Source organism: Pogoniulus pusillus, chromosome 27 (genome assembly GCF_015220805.1).
Source record: "Pogoniulus pusillus isolate bPogPus1 chromosome 27, bPogPus1.pri, whole genome shotgun sequence".
Classification (NCBI taxonomy): Eukaryota; Metazoa; Chordata; class Aves; order Piciformes; family Lybiidae; genus Pogoniulus; species Pogoniulus pusillus.
Genome location: NC_087290.1, coordinates 1867276 through 1885176, shown reverse-complemented (window position 1 = coordinate 1885176; position 17901 = coordinate 1867276). Strand labels below are relative to the sequence as shown.

Sequence of the window (17901 nt, the reverse complement as noted above, 5' to 3'; positions counted from 1 at the left end):
GGTGCCATCACTGCTGGTGGCATGCAGTGTAACTGGTGCCACCACTGATGGTGTCATTGCTGCTGGTGACACATGATATAACTGGCACCACTGCTGGTGCCACCACTGCTGGTGCCATCACTGCTGGTGACACACGATACAACTGGCACCACTGCTGGTGCCACCATTGCTGGTGCCATGTGGTGTAACTGGTGCCACCACTACTGGTGTCATCACTGCTGGTGACACATGATGTAACTGGCATCACTGCTGGTGCTGCCACTGCTGATGCCATCACTTCTGGTCCCCACTGCTGGTGGACCACTGCTGGTGGCATGTGGTGTAATTGGTGCCATCACTGTTGATGCCACTATTGCTAGTGGTACATGGTGTAACTGGTGCCACCACTACTGGCATCACCACTGCTGGTGGCACATGGTGTAACTGGTGCCACCACTGCTGTCACCACCACTGTGGCAGCACATGGTGTAACTGGTGCCACCACTACTGTCACCACCCCTGTGGCAGCACATGGTGTAACTGGTGCCACCACTGCTGGTGCTACCACCACTGCTGGTGGCACATGGTGTAACTGGTGCCACCACTGCTGGTGCTACCACCACTGCTGGTGGCACATGGTGTAACTGGTGCCACCGCTGCTGGTGCCACCACTGCTGGTGGCACATGGTGTAACTGGTGCCACCGCTGCTGGTGCCACCACTGCTGGTGGCACATGGTGTAACTGGTGCCACCGCTGCTGGTGCCACCACTGCTGGTGGCACATGGTGTAACTGGTGCCACCGCTGCTGGTGCCACCACTGCTGGTGGCACATGGTGTAACTGGTGCCACCGCTGCGGCTGCCACCGCTGCTGCTTGGCGGCACTCGGTGCCACCACTCTGAGCGGCTCCCAGCCCTGCCAACCACACCTCCGACCTGGCAGGCGCAGCTGCTCCTCGTGACGTCACCGCTGCCGTCACTGCCCGCTCGGAGCGCGGCGCCGCGGCAGGACCTCCCCTCCGGTGCGAGCCCTCCCGACCGCCCGGGGGCGCTGTGACCGCCGCAGGGAGCGGCCGGAGGTGACGCTGGGCGGCCTGCGGCGGCGGCGGCGGTGCCGCCATGAACGCTCCGCCGGCGTTCGAGTCCTTCCTGCTCTTCGAGGGCGAGAAGAAGTGAGCCGCGGTGGGGCTGAGGGCACTGAGAGAGCCGCGGGGAGATGGAGGGGGGAAGCGATGGGGGAAGCGATGGGGGAAGGGATGGGGGAAGGGATGGGGGAAAGCGATGGGGGAAGGGATGGGGGGAAGGGACGGGGGAAGGGATGGGGGGAAGGGATGGGGGGAAGGGATGGGGGAAGGGATGGGGGAAGGGATGGGGGAAGAGGTGGGGGAAGGGATGGGGGAAGGGATGAGGGTAAGGGACGGGGGAAAGGGACGGGGGGAAGGGATGGGGGGAAGGGATGGGGGAAGGGGTGGGGGGAAGGGACGGGGGAAGGGACGGGGGGAAGGGACGGGGAGAAGGGGTGGGGGGAAGGGACGGGGGAAGGGACGGGGGGAAGGGACGGGGAGAAGGGGTGGGGGGAAGGGACGGGGGGAAGGGACGGGGGGAAGGGACGGGGAGAAGGGACGGGGAGAAGGGGTGGGGGGAAGGGACGGGGGAAGGGACGGGGGGAAGGGACGGGGGGAAGGGACGGAGGGAAGGGACGGGGGGAAGCCATGGGGGGAAGCCATGGGGGGAAGCCATGGGGGGAAGCCATGGGGGGAAGGCTCTAGGCTCCCTGTACGGGGAGCCTGGAGCCTTCCCCCCATCCCTTCCCCCCTCCCCGCATCCTCCTCGTCGCATGGAAGCCCTCGGAGGTAACTGAGTTTCTCTCTCCCCTCCCAGGATCACCATCAACAAAGACACGAAGGTGCCCAACGCCTGCCTCTTCACCATCAACAAAGAGGATCACACCTTGGGGAACATCATCAAATCGTGAGCTGGGAGTGGAGTTTGGAGGGGGTGGGGGTGGGGATCGAGGGAGAGTTTGGGGGTTGGGGGTGTAAAAAAAGCCAGGGGAGTGAACTGGACAGATGATGTCGGAGTCAGAAATGGGGGTGGAGAGGGAGGGGTTTGACTCTGAGCATCAGAAGCCTTTGCATTGATGCTGCGTGGTCGTTCCCTGCTGCTTTTCCACCCCAGGCAGTTGCTGAAAGACCCCCAGGTGTTGTTCGCGGGGTATAAAGTCCCACACCCCCTGGAGCACAAAATCATCATCCGTGTCCAAACCACCCCTGACTACAGCCCCCAGGAGGCTTTCACCAACGCCATCACGGACCTGATCAGTGAGCTCTCCCTCCTGGAGGAGAGGTTCAGGGTAAGGCTGGGGCTTGCGAAAGGATTTGAGCTTCCAGCAGTCGATGGGAGGGTATCACAGCATCACAGCATCACAGCATCACAGCATCACAGCATCACAGCATCACAGTATCACAGCATCACAGCATCACAGTATCACAGCATCTCAGTATCACAGCATCACAGTATCACAGCATCACAGTATCACAGCATCACAGCATCACAGTATCACAGTATCACAGCATCACAGCATCACAGCATCACAGTATCACAGCATCACAGCATCACAGTATCACAGCATCACAGCATCACAGCATCTCAGCATCACAGCATCTCAGCATCACAGTATCACAGCATCACAGTATCACAGCATCACAGCATCACAGTATCACAGCATCATCAGGGTTGGAAGAGACCTCACAGATCATCAAGTCCAACCCTTTAGCACAGAGCTCAAGGCCAGACCATGGCACCAAGTGCCACGTCCAGTCCTGCCTTGAACAGCTCCAGGGACGGCGACTCCACCACCTCCCCGGGCAGCCCATTCCAGTGCCCAATGACTCTCTCAGGGAAGAACTTTCTCCTCACCTCCAGCCTAAATCTCCCCTGGCACAGCCTGAGGCTGTGTCCTCTTGTTCTGGTGCTGGCCACAACCTCCTCTCAGGTAGTTGCAGACAGCAATAAGGTCTCCCCTGAGCCTCCTCTTCTCCAGGCTAACCAATCCCAGCTCCCTCAGCCTCTCCTCGTAGGGCTGTGTTCAAGGCCTCTCCCCAGCCTCGTTGCCCTTCTCTGGACACGCTCAAGCATCTCAATGTCCCTCCTAAACTGGGGGGCCCAGAACTGAACACAGCACTGCAGCCTGCCTGGGTGCTCTGTGAGTCCCTGGCTGACTTGCATGGGTTTCCTCTCTCTCTCTCTCACAAGAGCCTTAGGAATGTTTCCAGGACCATCCTCTTTACTCGCCACCTCCCCATCCCCACTTCCCTTCCTGCTCCCTCCTTGTCTCCACGGTCACCTTCCGGTCCCCTGTCCCCCGAATCCCTCTCTGTCCCCCGCGTCCCTCCCTGTCCCCCGTGTCCCTCCCTGTCCCCCGCGTCCCTCCCTGTCCCCCGTGTCCCTCCCTGTCCCCCGTGTCCCTCCCTGTCCCCGTGTCCCTTCCTCTCCCCCGTGTCCTTCCCTGTCCCCCGCGTCCTTCCCTGTCCCCCAGGTCCCTCCCTGTCCCCGTGTCCCTCCCACATCCTCTTTACTCTCCACCTCCCCACCCCCTCCTCCCCCTCTCTCCCTCTTTTCGCTCCCGAACCTTTTCCCATGGCTCCTTCAGGGCCACCCGAGCCAGGTCCCCTGGCTCGCCTGGCTCGGGACACTTTGTGCCCGGTGTGCAGGGAACCCCTGCTGGACCCCATCCTCCTCTCCTGCAGCCACTCCTGCTGCCGCCGCTGCCTACCGGGGACCCCTCCCCCCCGATGTGGGGACAACTCCGGCGGAGTCACCACCGCCACCGCCCCCCTCAGTCCAGTTCAGGACAATGCAGAGATTAAAGCCATGCAGCAGTAAGGAGCTGGGAGTGCTGGGGGACAGGTTCCCCCTAAGGCAGCAGTGTGCCCTGGGCTGCATGAAGAAGAGTGTGGGCAGCAGTCGGAGTAGTTGTCCTACACCTCTGCTGTCCCAGTCAGGCCAGTTCTGGAGTGCTGAGTCCAGCTCTGGGCTCCTCAGTTGCAGAGAGCCAGGGAAGTGCTGGAGAGAGCCCAGGGGAGGCTGCAAAGCTGCTGAGGGGCCTGGAGCAGCTCTGTGAGGAGCAAAGGCTGAGAGCCCTGGGGCTGAGAGCCTGCAGAAGAGCAGCCCCAGAGGGCAGCTGAGCAATGCTCAGCAAGAGCTGAAGGAGCTGTGGGGAGCAAGAGCCTGGGGCCAGACTCTTGTCAGTGGTGCCCAGGGACAGGAGAAGGGGCAGCAAGGGGCACAAAGTGTCAGGCAGGAGGTTGGCTGTGCAGAGCAGGAGCAAGTTGTTTGTTGTGAGGGTGCTGGAGGCCTGGAGCAGGCTGCCCAGAGAGGCTGTGGAGTGTCCTTGTGTGGAGAGCTTCCAACCCCCCTGGCACTGTGCTGCTGGGCAAGCTGCTGTGGGTGCCCTGCTGTAGGAGTGGGGCTGGGCTGGATGATCTCCAGAGGTCCCTTCCAACCCCAGTTCTGTGCTGACAGGATTCCTGTCAACACATGGTGGATGGAGCCTGGGAGCTTTTCAGAGTTGTCTGCATGCCCACGGTGGGTTGGGTGCTCTGTAAGTCCCTGGCTGACCTGCACAGGTTTTCTCTCACTCCTTCACAGGAGGCTTAGGAATATTTCAGAGACCTTCCTCTAGCTCAGACCTCAGCTTCTCTGTGTGTGTTTGTGTTCCAGGTTGCCATCAAGGACAAGCAAGAAGGCATTGAGTGAAAGCTCTCCTGTTGCAGCAGGATGTGCCCAGCAGTTCAGGGCTGTATTTTCAGCCTCCTGTCGTGGCAAATTCTTCTCCTCTTGTCCCATGTAAGTTTCATTTCTGACAGCAGCAGTGAGGATTTGAAGTCTCTTTGACAAGCAGCACTGTGCCCCGAGCAGAGGTCTGTTGTTGTGTTTGAGCTGTTGGATGTCACTAAAATAAACTCTATTTTTCTAATGAAGAAGCCTAAAGTGAAGCTTTTCAGGGGAGCCTGAGGCTGGTTTGGTGACTCTGAGACTGCTCCCTGGAGCCAGCAGCTGCTGTAGGCACGCAGAGGCTGAACTCTGCTTTCCCTCCTCACAACACCCTCAGGGCACTGCCAACTGAACACTTCTTTTATTAATTATCATTTCTATAAAACAAATGCACCAAATGGTGAAAACTTACAGTAAAAGAAAGTGGATGTTGAGGAGGAGGAGGAGGAGGTGGTGATGGGTTCAACAAACTCTTCCCTCAGGTGTTTGTGCTCTGCCACGGGACAGCTGGTCTAGAAAAGGTATGGTTACATGGGTACCAATCACTAATACTGCACTAGTTGAAAGCAGGGGGATGGAGAGGTGGCTGGGGGGCCTAGGACTTCTTCCAGATGGCAGTGATGTTGACACTGGTGAGCACAACCAGGTAGCTGAAGGTGGGGTCTGCCACCACGTTGTTGACCAGGATTTCGGCCAGCTGCTCGCCGTTGGCTCGGAGCTCAGGCCACTTGAGGATCTGGGGGGAGAAGAAGGGGAGTAGGAAAGGATGGGAGGTCTTCCCTCTCCTCCAGGGAGACCACAGCTGGAGTCATGGATCCAGGCTGGGGCTCCCCAGTTGAGGAGAGAAAGGGAACTACTGGAGAGAGTGCAGTGAAGGCAGTTGGAAGGAAGCAGAGGGCCAGAGTGCAGCAGGATCAGCCTTCTCCTGCAGTCAGAGGAGCTCTGGGGTTTCACACCCACTCAGAGTGGAGAATTAGCAGCACAGTCATGGAGTCACAGCATAGTTTGGGCTGGAGGAGCCTTTGAGGCTTTTGAGTCCAACCCTTAACCCAGCACTCACTAAACCACAGCCCTCAGCACCATCCACACAGCTTTGAAACCCCTCCAGGGATGGGGACTGCACCACTGCCCTGGGCAGCCTGAGGCAGAGCTTGACAACCCTTTTGGAGAAGAAACAGTTCCTCGTGTCCAACCTGAACCTCCCTGGTGCAACTTCCTGGTGCAACTTGAGGCCAGTTCTTCTATCACTTGCTCCTTGAGAGAAGAGCCCAACCCCCACCTGGCTTAAATAAGTTGAAGAGACCCAGAAGGTCTCCTCTCAGCCTCCTCAGCTGCTCCTTGTAGCCCAGGTGCTGCAAAACCTATTCCAGCCTCACTGCCCTTCTCTAGACATGCTCCAGCCCCTCAATGTCCTTCCTGTAGTGAGGGGCCCAAAGCTGACCACAACACTTGAGGCTAATCTCCAGAGGGTCCAGACCCAACGGTTTCATGAGCACAGGGGAGCTGTGAGCCTTGCTGCTGGAGCTGTGCCAGGGGACAGCCCCCTGGCTGCCCTGCTCTGACCCCTCAGGGAAGTTCTGTTCTCATGCTCTCCACTTTCATCACCCATTGAGAGCCCTTCTGCTGCACAACTCAGGAGCAGAGCTGCTTTAAGGCTCCTAATTCTTGCCCCAGCTGGGTTTCTGTGAGAGGCCACACTGGGGATTGCTCTTAAGCTGGCCTTGGCCACACTGGGGACTGCAACAAGGGACAGGACAAGAGGAAATGGCCTCAAGTTGTGCCAGGGGAGGTTCAGGCTGGATGTTGGGAAAAATGTCTTCCCAGGAAGCATTCTCAGGCACAGCCCAGGCTGCCCAGGCAGTCACCACCCCTGGAGGGCTTTCAGAGCTGTGGATGTGGTGCTGAGGGACCTGCTGCAGTGGCAGTGGTGGTGTGGTGAGCTCTGGCTGAGTGCTTGGACTTGGATCTCAAAGGTCTGTTCCAAGCTCAACAGTTCCACGGTTGCTTGTGAGCATTGGGTAGCTAAACCAGGAGTGATCTGGTGTAAACCTGCTGAGGGGAGCTGGGTCAGCTGCAGGGGGCAGGGAGAGGCCCAGCTCAATCCTTTGCAGGGTAAAGTCTACCTGTGAGGGAGGGATCCATACTCACCTGTACAGGAGGGATCCTCTTCTCCGAGCGCTTGCCCTTGGCAGGGGAGGACCAGGCTGTGATGTAGCTGGAGAGGTGATACATCCACACACTGCCCTTCTCATCCCCACAGAACACGTAGCCTTTAGCTGCAGGGGCAAAGGAAGCAGCTGGGAAAACAAGCTGAGAGTCCCCCTGGCTGAAGAGCTGAGCTGTGGCATGGCAGGGGAGTGTCCTGTGGCAGGGGAGATTCTCCAGCACAGAGACCTAACAGAATCCCAGCAGGGTAGGGTAGGAAGAGACCTCTGGAGATCAGCCAGGCCAAGCCCCTGCTCCAGCAGGGCACCCACAGCAGCTTGCCCAGCAGCACAGTGCCAGGGGGGTTGGAAGCTCTCCACACAAGGACACTCCACAGCCTCTCTGGGCAGCCTGCTCCAGGCCTCCAGCACCCTCACAACAAACAACTTGCTCCTCCTCTGCACAGCCAACCTCCTGCCTGACACTTTGTGCCCCTTGCTGCCCCTTGGCCTGTCCCTGGGCACCACTGACAAGAGTCTGGCCCCAGGCTCTTGCCCCCCACAGCTCCTTCAGCTCTTGCTGAGCATTGCTCAGCTGCCCTCTGGGGCTGCTCTTCTGCAGGCTCTCAGCCCCAGGGCTCTCAGCCTTTGCTCCTCCTAGAGCTGCTCCAGGCCCCTCAGCAGCTTTGCAGCCTCCCCTGGACTCTCCCCAGCAGTTTCCTGTCTGTCTCTCTTGAAGACAGGGAACTCTCAGGTCCTTTCCAGCCCCCACCATTCTGGGATTCAGAGAGCCTCCCTGCACAGCAGAACCCAGGATGTTCCAGCTGAACATGAGGGAAACACTCCAGCCACACTTGCCCTGATCCCAGATTCTGGCCCCAGCTGGGGACTCCTCTGATGGGGGAAAGAGGAGGCAGAGCTCTGCGTGGCTGCTCCAAGCACAGCCAGCCTGTGGCCTTTTCCTGTCCCAGGAAAGGTGCTGCCTACCTGGGCAGGTGCTGAGTGTCAGGTAGGACAGGTCTGTGCTGGACCACTCCAGCTCAGCCAGGATGGCAGCAGCCACAGTTCTCTGGCAGCCCTTGGCCTTCATGTCGAACGTCCGAGACCAGCTCCACAGGTAGATGCAGCCTGGCTTAGAGCTCTTGGAAACTGCCAGAGAGAGGGGGGAGAAGAAGTCAGTGACAAGCCTTTGGGCTGGCCTCTGGGGAAGGAGGTCCAGAAGGTGGCTTTTGAAGGGACCCGATACCAAAGAACTATTTCCACCTCCTTCACCTTACTTTGGGATAATCAGAGGCCCCAGAGGTATTTCCAGTCCTGTTCCTACTCAAAAACTCCCCCAGATGTCTCCCCAGGAAGTCTCCTACGTGCTGGAGCCCCACATGTCCCTGCAGAAAGGTACAGCTGCCCCCAGCCCTTGGGCAGGAAGGAGCTCTCCTGTTCCTACTCAAAAACTCCCCCAGATGTCTCCCCAGAAGTCTCCTACACACAGGAGCCCCACATGCCCTTGCAGAAGGGTACAGCTGCCCCCAGCCCTTGGGCAGGAAGGAGCTCTCCTTGCTCCCTTCCATCTCAGCACCGTGTTTGAGAAGGGTCCTTCTGACCTCCAGTGCTGGCTTTGCAGCTCTAGCCTGCATTTTAGGGGAAGATAAAAGCCTCTGGGTGATTAAACCCCTTCTGGACACCCCCAAAGCTCTGAAGGAGGGGCAGGTGCACCCTGCTCAGTCCCTCTGCCCATCGTGCTGGCTCCAGCCTGTGCTGGTGCCCAACCATCTCTTTGGATTGGGCTACTGCCCTTAGACTCACCAACGACATCATCATTCAGAAAAGCCAAACCATCCACCCTGTGAGATGATGTCACTTCTCCATCCTCATCAGGAAACTGGAATATGGCTTCAAAAGTCCTAGAGGGGGGGAAAGGTGAAAGGAGTCAAGCCCTGGCTGGGCAGCAGTGGAAGAGGACTCAGGAGCAGGGCCCAGAAGGGAAGTTGTGTGTTAGTCTCTTGCCAACCTCGGATGAAGTCCCACCTGAACTGTGGCTTTGGCCACCAGGGTTTGTTAATGCAGCAGAAAGCTGTTTGCCTAAGTCTGCTGTTTGGTTCCAGCTGAGCTTGCAGGCATCAGGACCAGCATCTGTCAGCAGGGCATGACTCCACTTGCTCCTTCCCCCTCTCTTCTCCGGTGCTCCCACAGCGTGTCCATTGCCTGGGTAACCTCATGTACCAGGAACAGGGTAGGACTTGTGTGAGCCTGGAACTCCAGCCAAGACTTTAGGGTCCTTTATTCTTACTTCAAGGGGATATACTCCCTTAAGTTTCATGCCAGCCTTCTTCAGAGCAGCATGGAGCATCAGTGCAGGCTGAGGGCTGCTGGCCTGGGAGGCTCCTTCAGCACTCATTAACTAAGGAGAGGAAATGATCTCCTGCTGCATCAGGGGAGGGTCAGGAAGAACTTCTTTCTTGGAAGAGTGGATGCTGAGGGGACTGCAGCACTGCCTGAGGAGAGGCTGAGGGACCTGGGGCTGCTTAGTCTGGAGAGGAGACAACTGAGAGGGGATGTAATAAGTGTCTATAAATACCTGAGGGCTGGGGGTCAGGACTGTGGGACACAGGTTCTGCTCACTGCTCCCTGCAACAGGGCAAGGAGCAACGGATGGAAGCTCCATTTAGCCTGGAGGAGACTCAGGGCAGAGCTCATTGCTGCCTGCAGCTGCCTGCAGGGAGGCTGTAGCCAGGTGGGGTTGGGCTCTGCTGCCAGGCAGCCAGCAGCAGAAGAAGGGGATACAGCCTGGAGCTGTGCCAGGGCAGGTCTAGGCTGGATGTTAGGAGGAAGTTGTTGGCAGAGAGAGTGATTGGCACTGGAATGGGCTGCCCAGGGAGGTGGTGGAGTCTGTGTGGCTGGAGGTGTTGCAGCCAAGCCTGGCTGGGGCACTTAGTGCCATGGTCTAGTTGGTTGGGCAGGGCTGGGTGCTAGGTTGGGCTGGCTGAGCTTGGAGCTCTCTGCCAACCTGCCTGATTCTGTGATTCTTCTGTGAAGCTGCAGCACAGGAGGCTCCAGCTCAACACAAGGGGGAACTTCTCTACTGTGCCTGTGCTATCAGTGCAGGCTGAGGGCTGCTGGCTTGGAAGGCTCCATTAGCATTCATCAACTAAGGAGAGGAAATGGTCTCCTGCTGCATCAGGGGGGTTGGGTTGGATATAAGGAAGAACTTCTTTCTTGAAAGAGTGGATGCTGAGGGGACTGCAGCACTGCCTGAGGAGAGGCTGAGGGCCCTGGGGCTGCTCAGTCTGGAGAAAACAAGACTGAGAGGGGATTGAATCAACGTTTATGAACACCTGAGGGCTGGGGCTGAGGAGGGGGGGGGACAGGCTCTGCTCACTGCTCCCTGGGACAGGACAAGCAGCAATGGATGGAAGCTGCAGCACAGGAGGTTTCAGCTCAACACAAGGGGGGACTGCTTGCCTGGAAGGGTCCCAGAGCCCTGGCACAGGCTGCCCAGAGAGGTTGTGGAGTCTCCTTCTCTGGAGCCTCCCAAGGCCTGCCTGGATGTGTTGCTGTGTGCCCTGAGCTGGATTGTGTGGTCCTGCTCTGGCAGGGGCTTGGACTGGATGAGCTCTTTGGATCCCTTCCAATTCCTGACATCCTGTGAGCCTGTGGTCAGGGACTGGAACAGGCTGCCCAGGGAGGAGGTGGAGTCCCTGTCCTTGGAGGTGTTCAAGAAGTGTGTGGACATGGTCTAGTGGTCATGGAGGTGCTGGGCAGGAGGTTGGACTGGATGAACTGGGAAGGCTTTTCCAACCTTAATGCTTCTGCTCTTGCTGTGGGGAGGGTGAGGCTCGGTGGCACACACTGCTTTCCTTCCTCAGCAATCAGGCCTCTCAGGAAAAACAAATCCATGTTTTCATCTTGGCTGATGCAAAGCTCAACAGGAGCCTGCAGTGTGAGTGCAGCCCAGACACAGCCCTGTGCTGGGCTGCAGCAAGAGCAGTGTGGCCACAGGGCAAGGGAGGGGATTCTGCCCCTTGGCTCTGCTCTCCTCACACCCAACCTGCAGTCCTGGGTGCAGTTCTGGAGCCCCCAACACAAGCAGGACATGGAAGTGTTGGAGCCAGTGCAGAGGAAGACACCAAGATGCTGAGAGGGCTGCAGCAGCTCTGCTCTGAGCACAGGCTGAGAGAGTTGGGGCTCTGCAGCCTGGAGAAGAGAAGGCTTCCAGGAGACCTTGGAGTGGCCTTGCAGGATCTGAAGGGGTCTCCAGGAGGGCTGGGGAGGGACTAGTGACAAGGTCTGGTATTGGCAGAAGGAGGAGGAGGAATAGGTTTGAACTGGCAGAGGGGAGATTGAAAGTGGATGGTAGGAAGAAGTTGTTTGCAGTGAGGGTGGGGAGAGAGTGGCACAGGTTAAGGGTGTTGAGACACTGGCACAGGTTGAGGGTGGTGAGACACTGGCACAGGTTGAGGGTGGTGAGACACTGGCACAGGTTGAGAGTGGTGAGACACTGGTACAGGTTGCCCAGGGAGGTTGTGGAGCACAGAAGCACCCAATGTGATCATAGATCACATTGGGTGCTTCTGTGCTCCACAACCTCCCTGGAGGTGTTCAAGGCCAGGCTGGATAAGGCCTTGAGCATCCTGTTCTAGTGAGAGGTGTCTCTGCCTATGACACAGGGAGGGGTTGAAACTGGTTGAGCTTTGAGCTTCCAACCTAAACCACTCTCTGATGCTATGAACTTCTCATCCCTTCCTGACTCCCTGCCATCCTCTGCTCTTGCTGTGGGGAGGGTGTTGGAGGTTTGGTGGCACACACTGCTTTGCTTTTCCTGCCTCAGCAGTCAAGCCTCTCAGGAGAAAAACAACTCCACCTTTCTCCCTTCTGGTTCTCACCTGCTTTTTTTTTTTCCTCCCTTCTGGTTCTCACCTGCTTTTTGTCTCCTTATCCAGTTTGATATTCCAGGCACAGCAGCTGCTTTCACAGCCAGCCAGCAGGTACTGCTCGGGGCAGGTGGGGACCAGAGCAATGCGTAAGGGAATGGAGGGAGCCTCCAGCAGCAGCAGCTGGCTACGAGAAGGCAGAAGAGAGAAGCAGCAGTGAAGTGAGGCTGCAGTGTGGTCACTCCAGGCTCCCAGACTGACCACATCTGGGTTTTGTGTCTTTACCTTGCTTTGAAATTGTAGTCAGAGTCTGGAATCCCAATGTCCCAGAGTGCGATGCGCTTGTCATAGGAGGCGGCTGTGGGGCACAGGAGAGGAGCAGGCAGTGATGCTGCTGCCCAGAGGGCTCTGCTCCTGCCAGCTGCCAGCACCACCCGGGGCACAGGCTCAGCACTCTGCCTGGGGCACTGGAGAGCTCAGTAAAGCAGAGCAGCAGGGCTCCTGCCTCAGCACCTCACAGACGCTCCCACATGCACCTCACCTGCTCAGCCTGCGCCCAAAGCCTCTTTCTGCTGCTGTGACTTTGCAAGACCTTACTTAGTGCCTCTCTGGCCTTATGCTCCTGGCCATGGCTTTTAGTGGAAGCTAAAACACAAGCTCTGCTCTGATGCCACTGGATTCCAGGTATCCACAGCTTACTGTACTCATATCCAGCTGGGAAAGCTGGAATGAAAGTGACTTAATGCTCTTCCTAACAGATGCTGATCAGCTGTGAAAGGGTTGGTGCCAGGCCCCAGACAAGCAGGCAAAGCCTCTCACTTTAGCTCTATGCAATCTAATGAGCTCTGCTTGTTGCATGGATGTAAAATCCACCTCCTTGGGCCCGCCAGGCTCTGCTTTTTGCCCTCCCAGTACAGAGCCCTGTCTGTTTTAAACCAGGCTTGGTGCTGAAGGGTGCAGGTAGCACTCCAACCACTCCAGGATGTGGGTAATTGCAGGCAAGAGGAACAATGTGCTGGGAGGTGCAGGTGTGGCTCTCCTAACAGCCTATTTCACAACCCTGACAATGCCATCTGTCACCTGATGGTTCAGCTCCCCGCAGTCACTGAGCCCTAAGCCACTGTGGGCACCAGTGGGGCAAAGCTTTCTTCTGCACCAGGAGCTGAGGAGGCACAGAACTCAAATTTCCTTCTTCACAAGCAATTAAGTCAGCTGGAAAGAATGAATTCCAACAGCCCATGAGGTGCTTTTGTCTCCCGTGGCTGTGCTGGAGGAGAGCCCTGCCAGCTGACCCCACAGCCTGCTCTGCCTGGCATTCTTCTAACTCATCCCTGCGGAACAGATCCACTGCTGGGCTTGTCAGAGCCAACGTGTGTGTGCCAGCCACCCTGAGAGCTGCTGCTGGGCTTGTCAGAGCCAACGTGTGTGTGCCAGCCACCCTGAGAGCTGCTGCCAGGGCAAGAGGAGCTGCTGCCACCCCCAGCCAGAGCCAGGCTCTGTGGCTGAAGCAGTGTGTACCTTCTGAGGCTGACTGCCAGACAGGAAATCATCTCTCTGCACAGCGTGAGTGTGGTCCCTGCCCATGCCCGCGGGCACTGCTGCCAGCTCCCCTCCTAAGGCAGCTCAACCCTGGCTGCCTGAGGCAGATCCTGCAGCAGAGACTTACTGAAGAGGTGAGTTTCTCGCGCTGGGCTGAAGCAGACAGTGGCAATAGGCTTCTTATGAGCCTTTATCTCCCCGTAGCAGAAGTCAGATGCCACATGGATCAGTTTGACAATCCCTCTCCTCCCAGCAGCAGCCAGGATGTTGTGGGATCTCCTCCGACTGTCGCTGTTGACCATGGTGAGGGTTGTCCAGGCCACGCTGAAGAACTCCTAGGGTGGCAAGAAAGCAGGGAGAGTGGGAAGAGAACTGCCAGCACGGCTGGCTGTTAGCTCAGAGGTAAGACAAGCACCCAGGTGAAATGGGCAGGCTACACAGGTGGCAGCACTGAACCTCAAAACAAGCCTCGGAAAGATCCGACCTCTCAAACAGGTTTGTTCCCCTAGCAGCCTGGGTGCACCTACCTGACCCTGCCTGAGGAGCAAGAGGCAGGCTCACCTTCCAAACACAGAGACAGAAGCAAACCAGGCTAAAAGGATCAGCCAGAAGTGTCTCATCTAGCTTCAGCCCTTTAAAATCCTGCCAGGGAGTGGCAGGAGTGGGGGGAATGGAGCAGAGCTGGAGGTGGGGAGAGTGAGGCTGGAGGTGAGGAGGAAGTTGTTGAGCAGGAGAGTGGTGAGAGGCTGGAATGGGTTGCCCAGGGAGGGGGTTGAGGCCCCCTGGCTGGAGGTGTTTGAGGCCAGGCTGGCTGAGGCTGTGTGCAGCCTGCTCTAGGGTAGGGTGTCCCTGGGCATGGCAGGGGGGTTGGAACTGGCTGCTCCTTGTGCTCCCTTCCAGCCCTGACTGATTCTGTGATTCCATGAACCCCTGTCCAGAAGCCTTCCAGAGCTCTCTGTGCTGTCTATCATGCACTCACAGAAAAGTCTTGGGGGTGTTGGGGGAGGAGAAGCTCACCATGAGCTGACAGTGCCCTCATGCAGCCCAGAAGGCAGCCATGTCCTGGGCTACATCAAGAGGAGTGTGGCCAGCAGGGCAAGAGAGGGGATTCTACCCCTCTACTCTCTGCTGCTGAGGCCCCACCCCAAATACTGCATCCAGTGCTGGTGTCCCCATTGTAAGGACACAGAGCTGCTGGAGAGAGTCCAGAGGAGGCCACAAGGACGATCCAAGGGCTGGAGAACCTCTGCTATGAGGACAGGCTGAGGGAGCTGGGGGTGTTCAGCCTGGAGAAGACTCCAGGAGGGACCTTAGAGTTGCCTTCCAGTACCTGAAGGGACCCTACAGGAAGGCTGTATGAGGGTGTCCAGAGACAGGTCAAGGGGAAATGGTTTGAAGCTGAGGCAGAGGTTAGACTGGAGCTGAGGAGGAAGTGCTTCAGTAGGAGGCTGATGAGACTCTGAAACAGGCTGCCCAGGGAGGCTGTGGCTGCCTCCTCCCTGGGGGTGTTCAAGGTCAGGCTGGATGAGGCCTGGAGCAACCTGGGCTGGTGAGAGGTGTCCCTGCCCATGGCAGGGAGGTTGCAACTGGCTGATCTCTGAGGTCCCTTCCAAGCTGAGCCATTCTGTGATGCTGTGGTACCTACACCAGGTTATGGCATTTCCACTCCATGCTTTCTCTTCTCACCTACCTCTGCAGCCACCTTATACTTCTTCAGCACCACCCCAGTCTCACAGTCGATCAGACAGACAGACTCCCCTCCACACGTGGCCACAGTTCTGGAGGAGCTCACAACAGGGTCTGAAAGAGGAAAAGAGGAGGTGAGGAGATCTCTGCTGCCAGGCACCCAGCAACAGAACAGGGGGCACAGTCTGGAGCTGTGCCAGGGCAGGTCTAGGCTGGATGTTGTTAGGAAGTTGTTGTCAGAGAGAGTGATTGGCATTGGAATGGGCTGCCCAGGGAGGTGGTGGAGTCTGTGTGGCTGGAGGTGTTGAAGCCAAGCCTGGCTGGGGCACTGAGTGCCATGGTCTGGTTGGTTGGGCAGGGCTGGGTGCTAGGTTGGGCTGGCTGAGCTTGGAGCTCTCTTCCAGCCTGCTGGATGCTATGATCTCAGTTACCTCATGGAGCCTGCAGCTTATCCCTGTCTGGTGCTCTCCCAGTCTCCTGTTTTCCAAGCCAAAGCAGCACTAGGGAAGCAAATCTCTTCCTGACAGTGGAGATCACAGCTTGAAGGAGCAGGGATCTAATCCACAGAGATTCCAGAGTGGTCCTGGGAACTCTGGGAATCAAAAGCTCACCTTTCTTGGCTCCAGAGTCTATCAAGGGCTCGAAGGTGCCGGACCAGAGCTGGGTTTTAAAGTCCTCACGGCTGTTGCCTTTGCTGTGACACTGCAGGAAATGCAAAGGCTCTGCACTGATGTTCTCCTGCAACAAAGCAGCCACACTCAGAACGTCCCTGCCCCTGCCAGCCACCTGCCCCTGCCTGCCACCTACCCCTGCCTGCCTCAGCAGGACCCTCTACTGACCACAGCAATCCCAGTTCAACTGCAGCATTTCGCAGCCCTTCTGTGCTGCAGAGAACAGCAGAGACTGAGGTGCCACCAGCACTGCCCAGGCCAGCAGGAGACTCTTCAGAACACCTGTGCCCAGCAGGCTCCAGCAGCAGGCCCCCACCAGCAGACCCCCCAGCAGCAGACCCCCAGCAGCAGACTCCCAGCAGCAAGCCCAGCAGCAGACCCCCCAGCAGCAGACTCCTAGCAGCAGACTCCAACAGCAGACCCCCAGCAGCAGACCCCCAACAGCAGACCCCCAGCAGCAGACCCCCAACAGCAGACCCCCAGCAGCAGACCCCCAGCAGCAGACCCCCAACAGCAGACCCCCAGCAGCAGACCCCCAACAGCAGACCCCCAGCAGCAGACCCCCAGCAGCAGACCCCCAGCAGCAGACCCCCAACAGCAGACCCCCAGCAGCAGACCCCCAGCAGCAGACCCCCAACAGCAGACCCCCAGCAGCAGACTCCCAGCAGCAGACCCCCCACCAGCAGACTCCTAGCAGCAGACTCCAACAGCAGACCCCCAACAGCAGACCCCCAGCAGAAGACACCCAGCGGCAGACCCCCAGCAGCAGGCCCCACCAGCAGACCCCCAGCAGCAGACACCCAGCGGCAGACCCCCAGCAGCAGACTCCAACAGCAGACTCCAACAGCAGACCCCAGCAGCAGGCCCCAGCAGCAGACACCCAGCAGCAGGCCCCAGCAGCAGGCCCCAGCAGCAGACCCCCAGCAGCAGGCCCCAGCAGCAGGCCCCAGCAGCAGACCCCCAGCAGCAGGCCCCAGCAGCAGGCCCCAGCAGCAGGCCCCAGCAGCAGACCCCCAGCAGCAGGCCCCAGCAGCAGGCCCCAGCAGCAGGCCCCAGCAGCAGACCCCCAGCAGCAGACCCCAGCAGCAGACCCCCAGCAGCAGACCCCCAACAGCAGACCCCCAGCGGCAGACCCCCAGCAGCAGACCCCCAGCGGCAGACCCCCAGCAGCAGACCCCCAACAGCAGACCCCCAGCGGCAGACTCCCAGCAGCAGACCCCCCACCAGCAGACTCCTAGCAGCAGACTCCAACAGCAGACCCCCAACAGCAGACCCCCAGCAGCAGACCCCATGCAGCAGACCCCCAGCAGCAGACCCCCAGCAGCAGACTCCAACAGCAGACCCCCAACAGCAGACCCCCAGTGGCAGACCCCCAACAGCAGACCCCCAGCAGCAGACCCCCAATAGCAGGCCCCAGCAGCAGACACCCAGTAGCAGACTCCCAGCAGCAGACCTCCAACAGCAGACCCCCAGCAGCAGACCCCCAACAGCAGACCCCATGCAGCAGACCCCCAGTGGCAGACCCCCAGCGGCAGACACCCAGCAGCAGGCCCCAGCAGCAGACCCCCAGCAGCAGAACCCCAACAGCAGACCCCCAGCAGCAGACCCCCAACAGCAGACCCCCAGCAACAGACCCCCAGCAGCAGACCTCCAACAGCAGACGCCCAGCAGCAGACCCCCAGCAGCAGACCCCCAACAGCAGACCCCATGCAGCAGACCCTCAGCAGCAGACCCCCAACAGCAGACCCCCAGCAGCAGACCCCCAACAGCAGACCCCCAACAGCGGACCCCCAACAGCAGACCCCAGCAGCAGACCCCAGCAGAAGATCCCAGCAGCTGGCCCCCAGCAGCAGGGCCCAACAGCAGACCCCCAGCAGCAGCCCCCAACAGCTAGCTCCAACAGCAGGCCCCCAGCAGCAGAGCCTCAGCAGCAGGCTCCAGCAGCACACCCCCAGCAGCAGCCCCCAGCAGACACCAGCAGCAGAGCCCCCAGTAGAGCCACATCAGCAGCCCCCAGCAGCCCCCCAGCAGACACCAGCAGCAGCCCTATTTCCTGCTGCAGAGAAACATGCAAAGCTCTTTAGCCTGCCATGGGCTGAGCTGAGAGGCCAAAGGCCTTGCCCTGGGCAGCCATCAGGCTGAGCTCAGAGCAAGCCACACCAGTCCCATCCCTGAGCAGCTTTCAGTGCAGCCCCTCAGAGCACTGCTCCATCCTGCCCTGGCAGAGCATTCACTGCCT

General features: G+C 58.8%; 2 protein-coding genes across 3 annotated transcripts in view; one reads left to right on the top strand and one right to left on the bottom strand.

The window, feature by feature from the left end:
* Positions 1-1042: 1042 nt before the first annotated feature.
* On the top strand, positions 1043-4963 carry POLR2J (RNA polymerase II subunit J). Its single transcript, XM_064165808.1, has 4 exons — positions 1043-1150; positions 1860-1949; positions 2157-2331; positions 4701-4963. The coding sequence occupies exons 1-4, from the start codon at positions 1098-1100 to the stop codon at positions 4734-4736; spliced, it is 354 nt and encodes a 117-aa protein (XP_064021878.1). The 5' UTR covers positions 1043-1097; the 3' UTR covers positions 4737-4963.
* A 133-nt stretch (positions 4964-5096) lies between these two features.
* Positions 5097-17901, bottom strand: part of LRWD1 (leucine rich repeats and WD repeat domain containing 1) — a 41364-nt gene continuing 28559 nt past the window's right edge. For both annotated transcript variants that reach the window (XM_064165804.1, XM_064165806.1), the window contains 9 exons: positions 15603-15729; positions 14996-15105; positions 13433-13640; positions 12052-12124; positions 11813-11953; positions 8702-8799; positions 7886-8047; positions 6903-7030; positions 5097-5490 (listed from right to left, as the gene is read on the bottom strand). In XM_064165804.1, coding sequence (XP_064021874.1) covers positions 5350-5490; positions 6903-7030; positions 7886-8047; positions 8702-8799; positions 11813-11953; positions 12052-12124; positions 13433-13640; positions 14996-15105; positions 15603-15729 — 1188 coding nt within the window. In that variant the 3' untranslated portion in view covers positions 5097-5349. The remainder of the gene's footprint in view (positions 5491-6902; positions 7031-7885; positions 8048-8701; positions 8800-11812; positions 11954-12051; positions 12125-13432; positions 13641-14995; positions 15106-15602; positions 15730-17901) is intronic.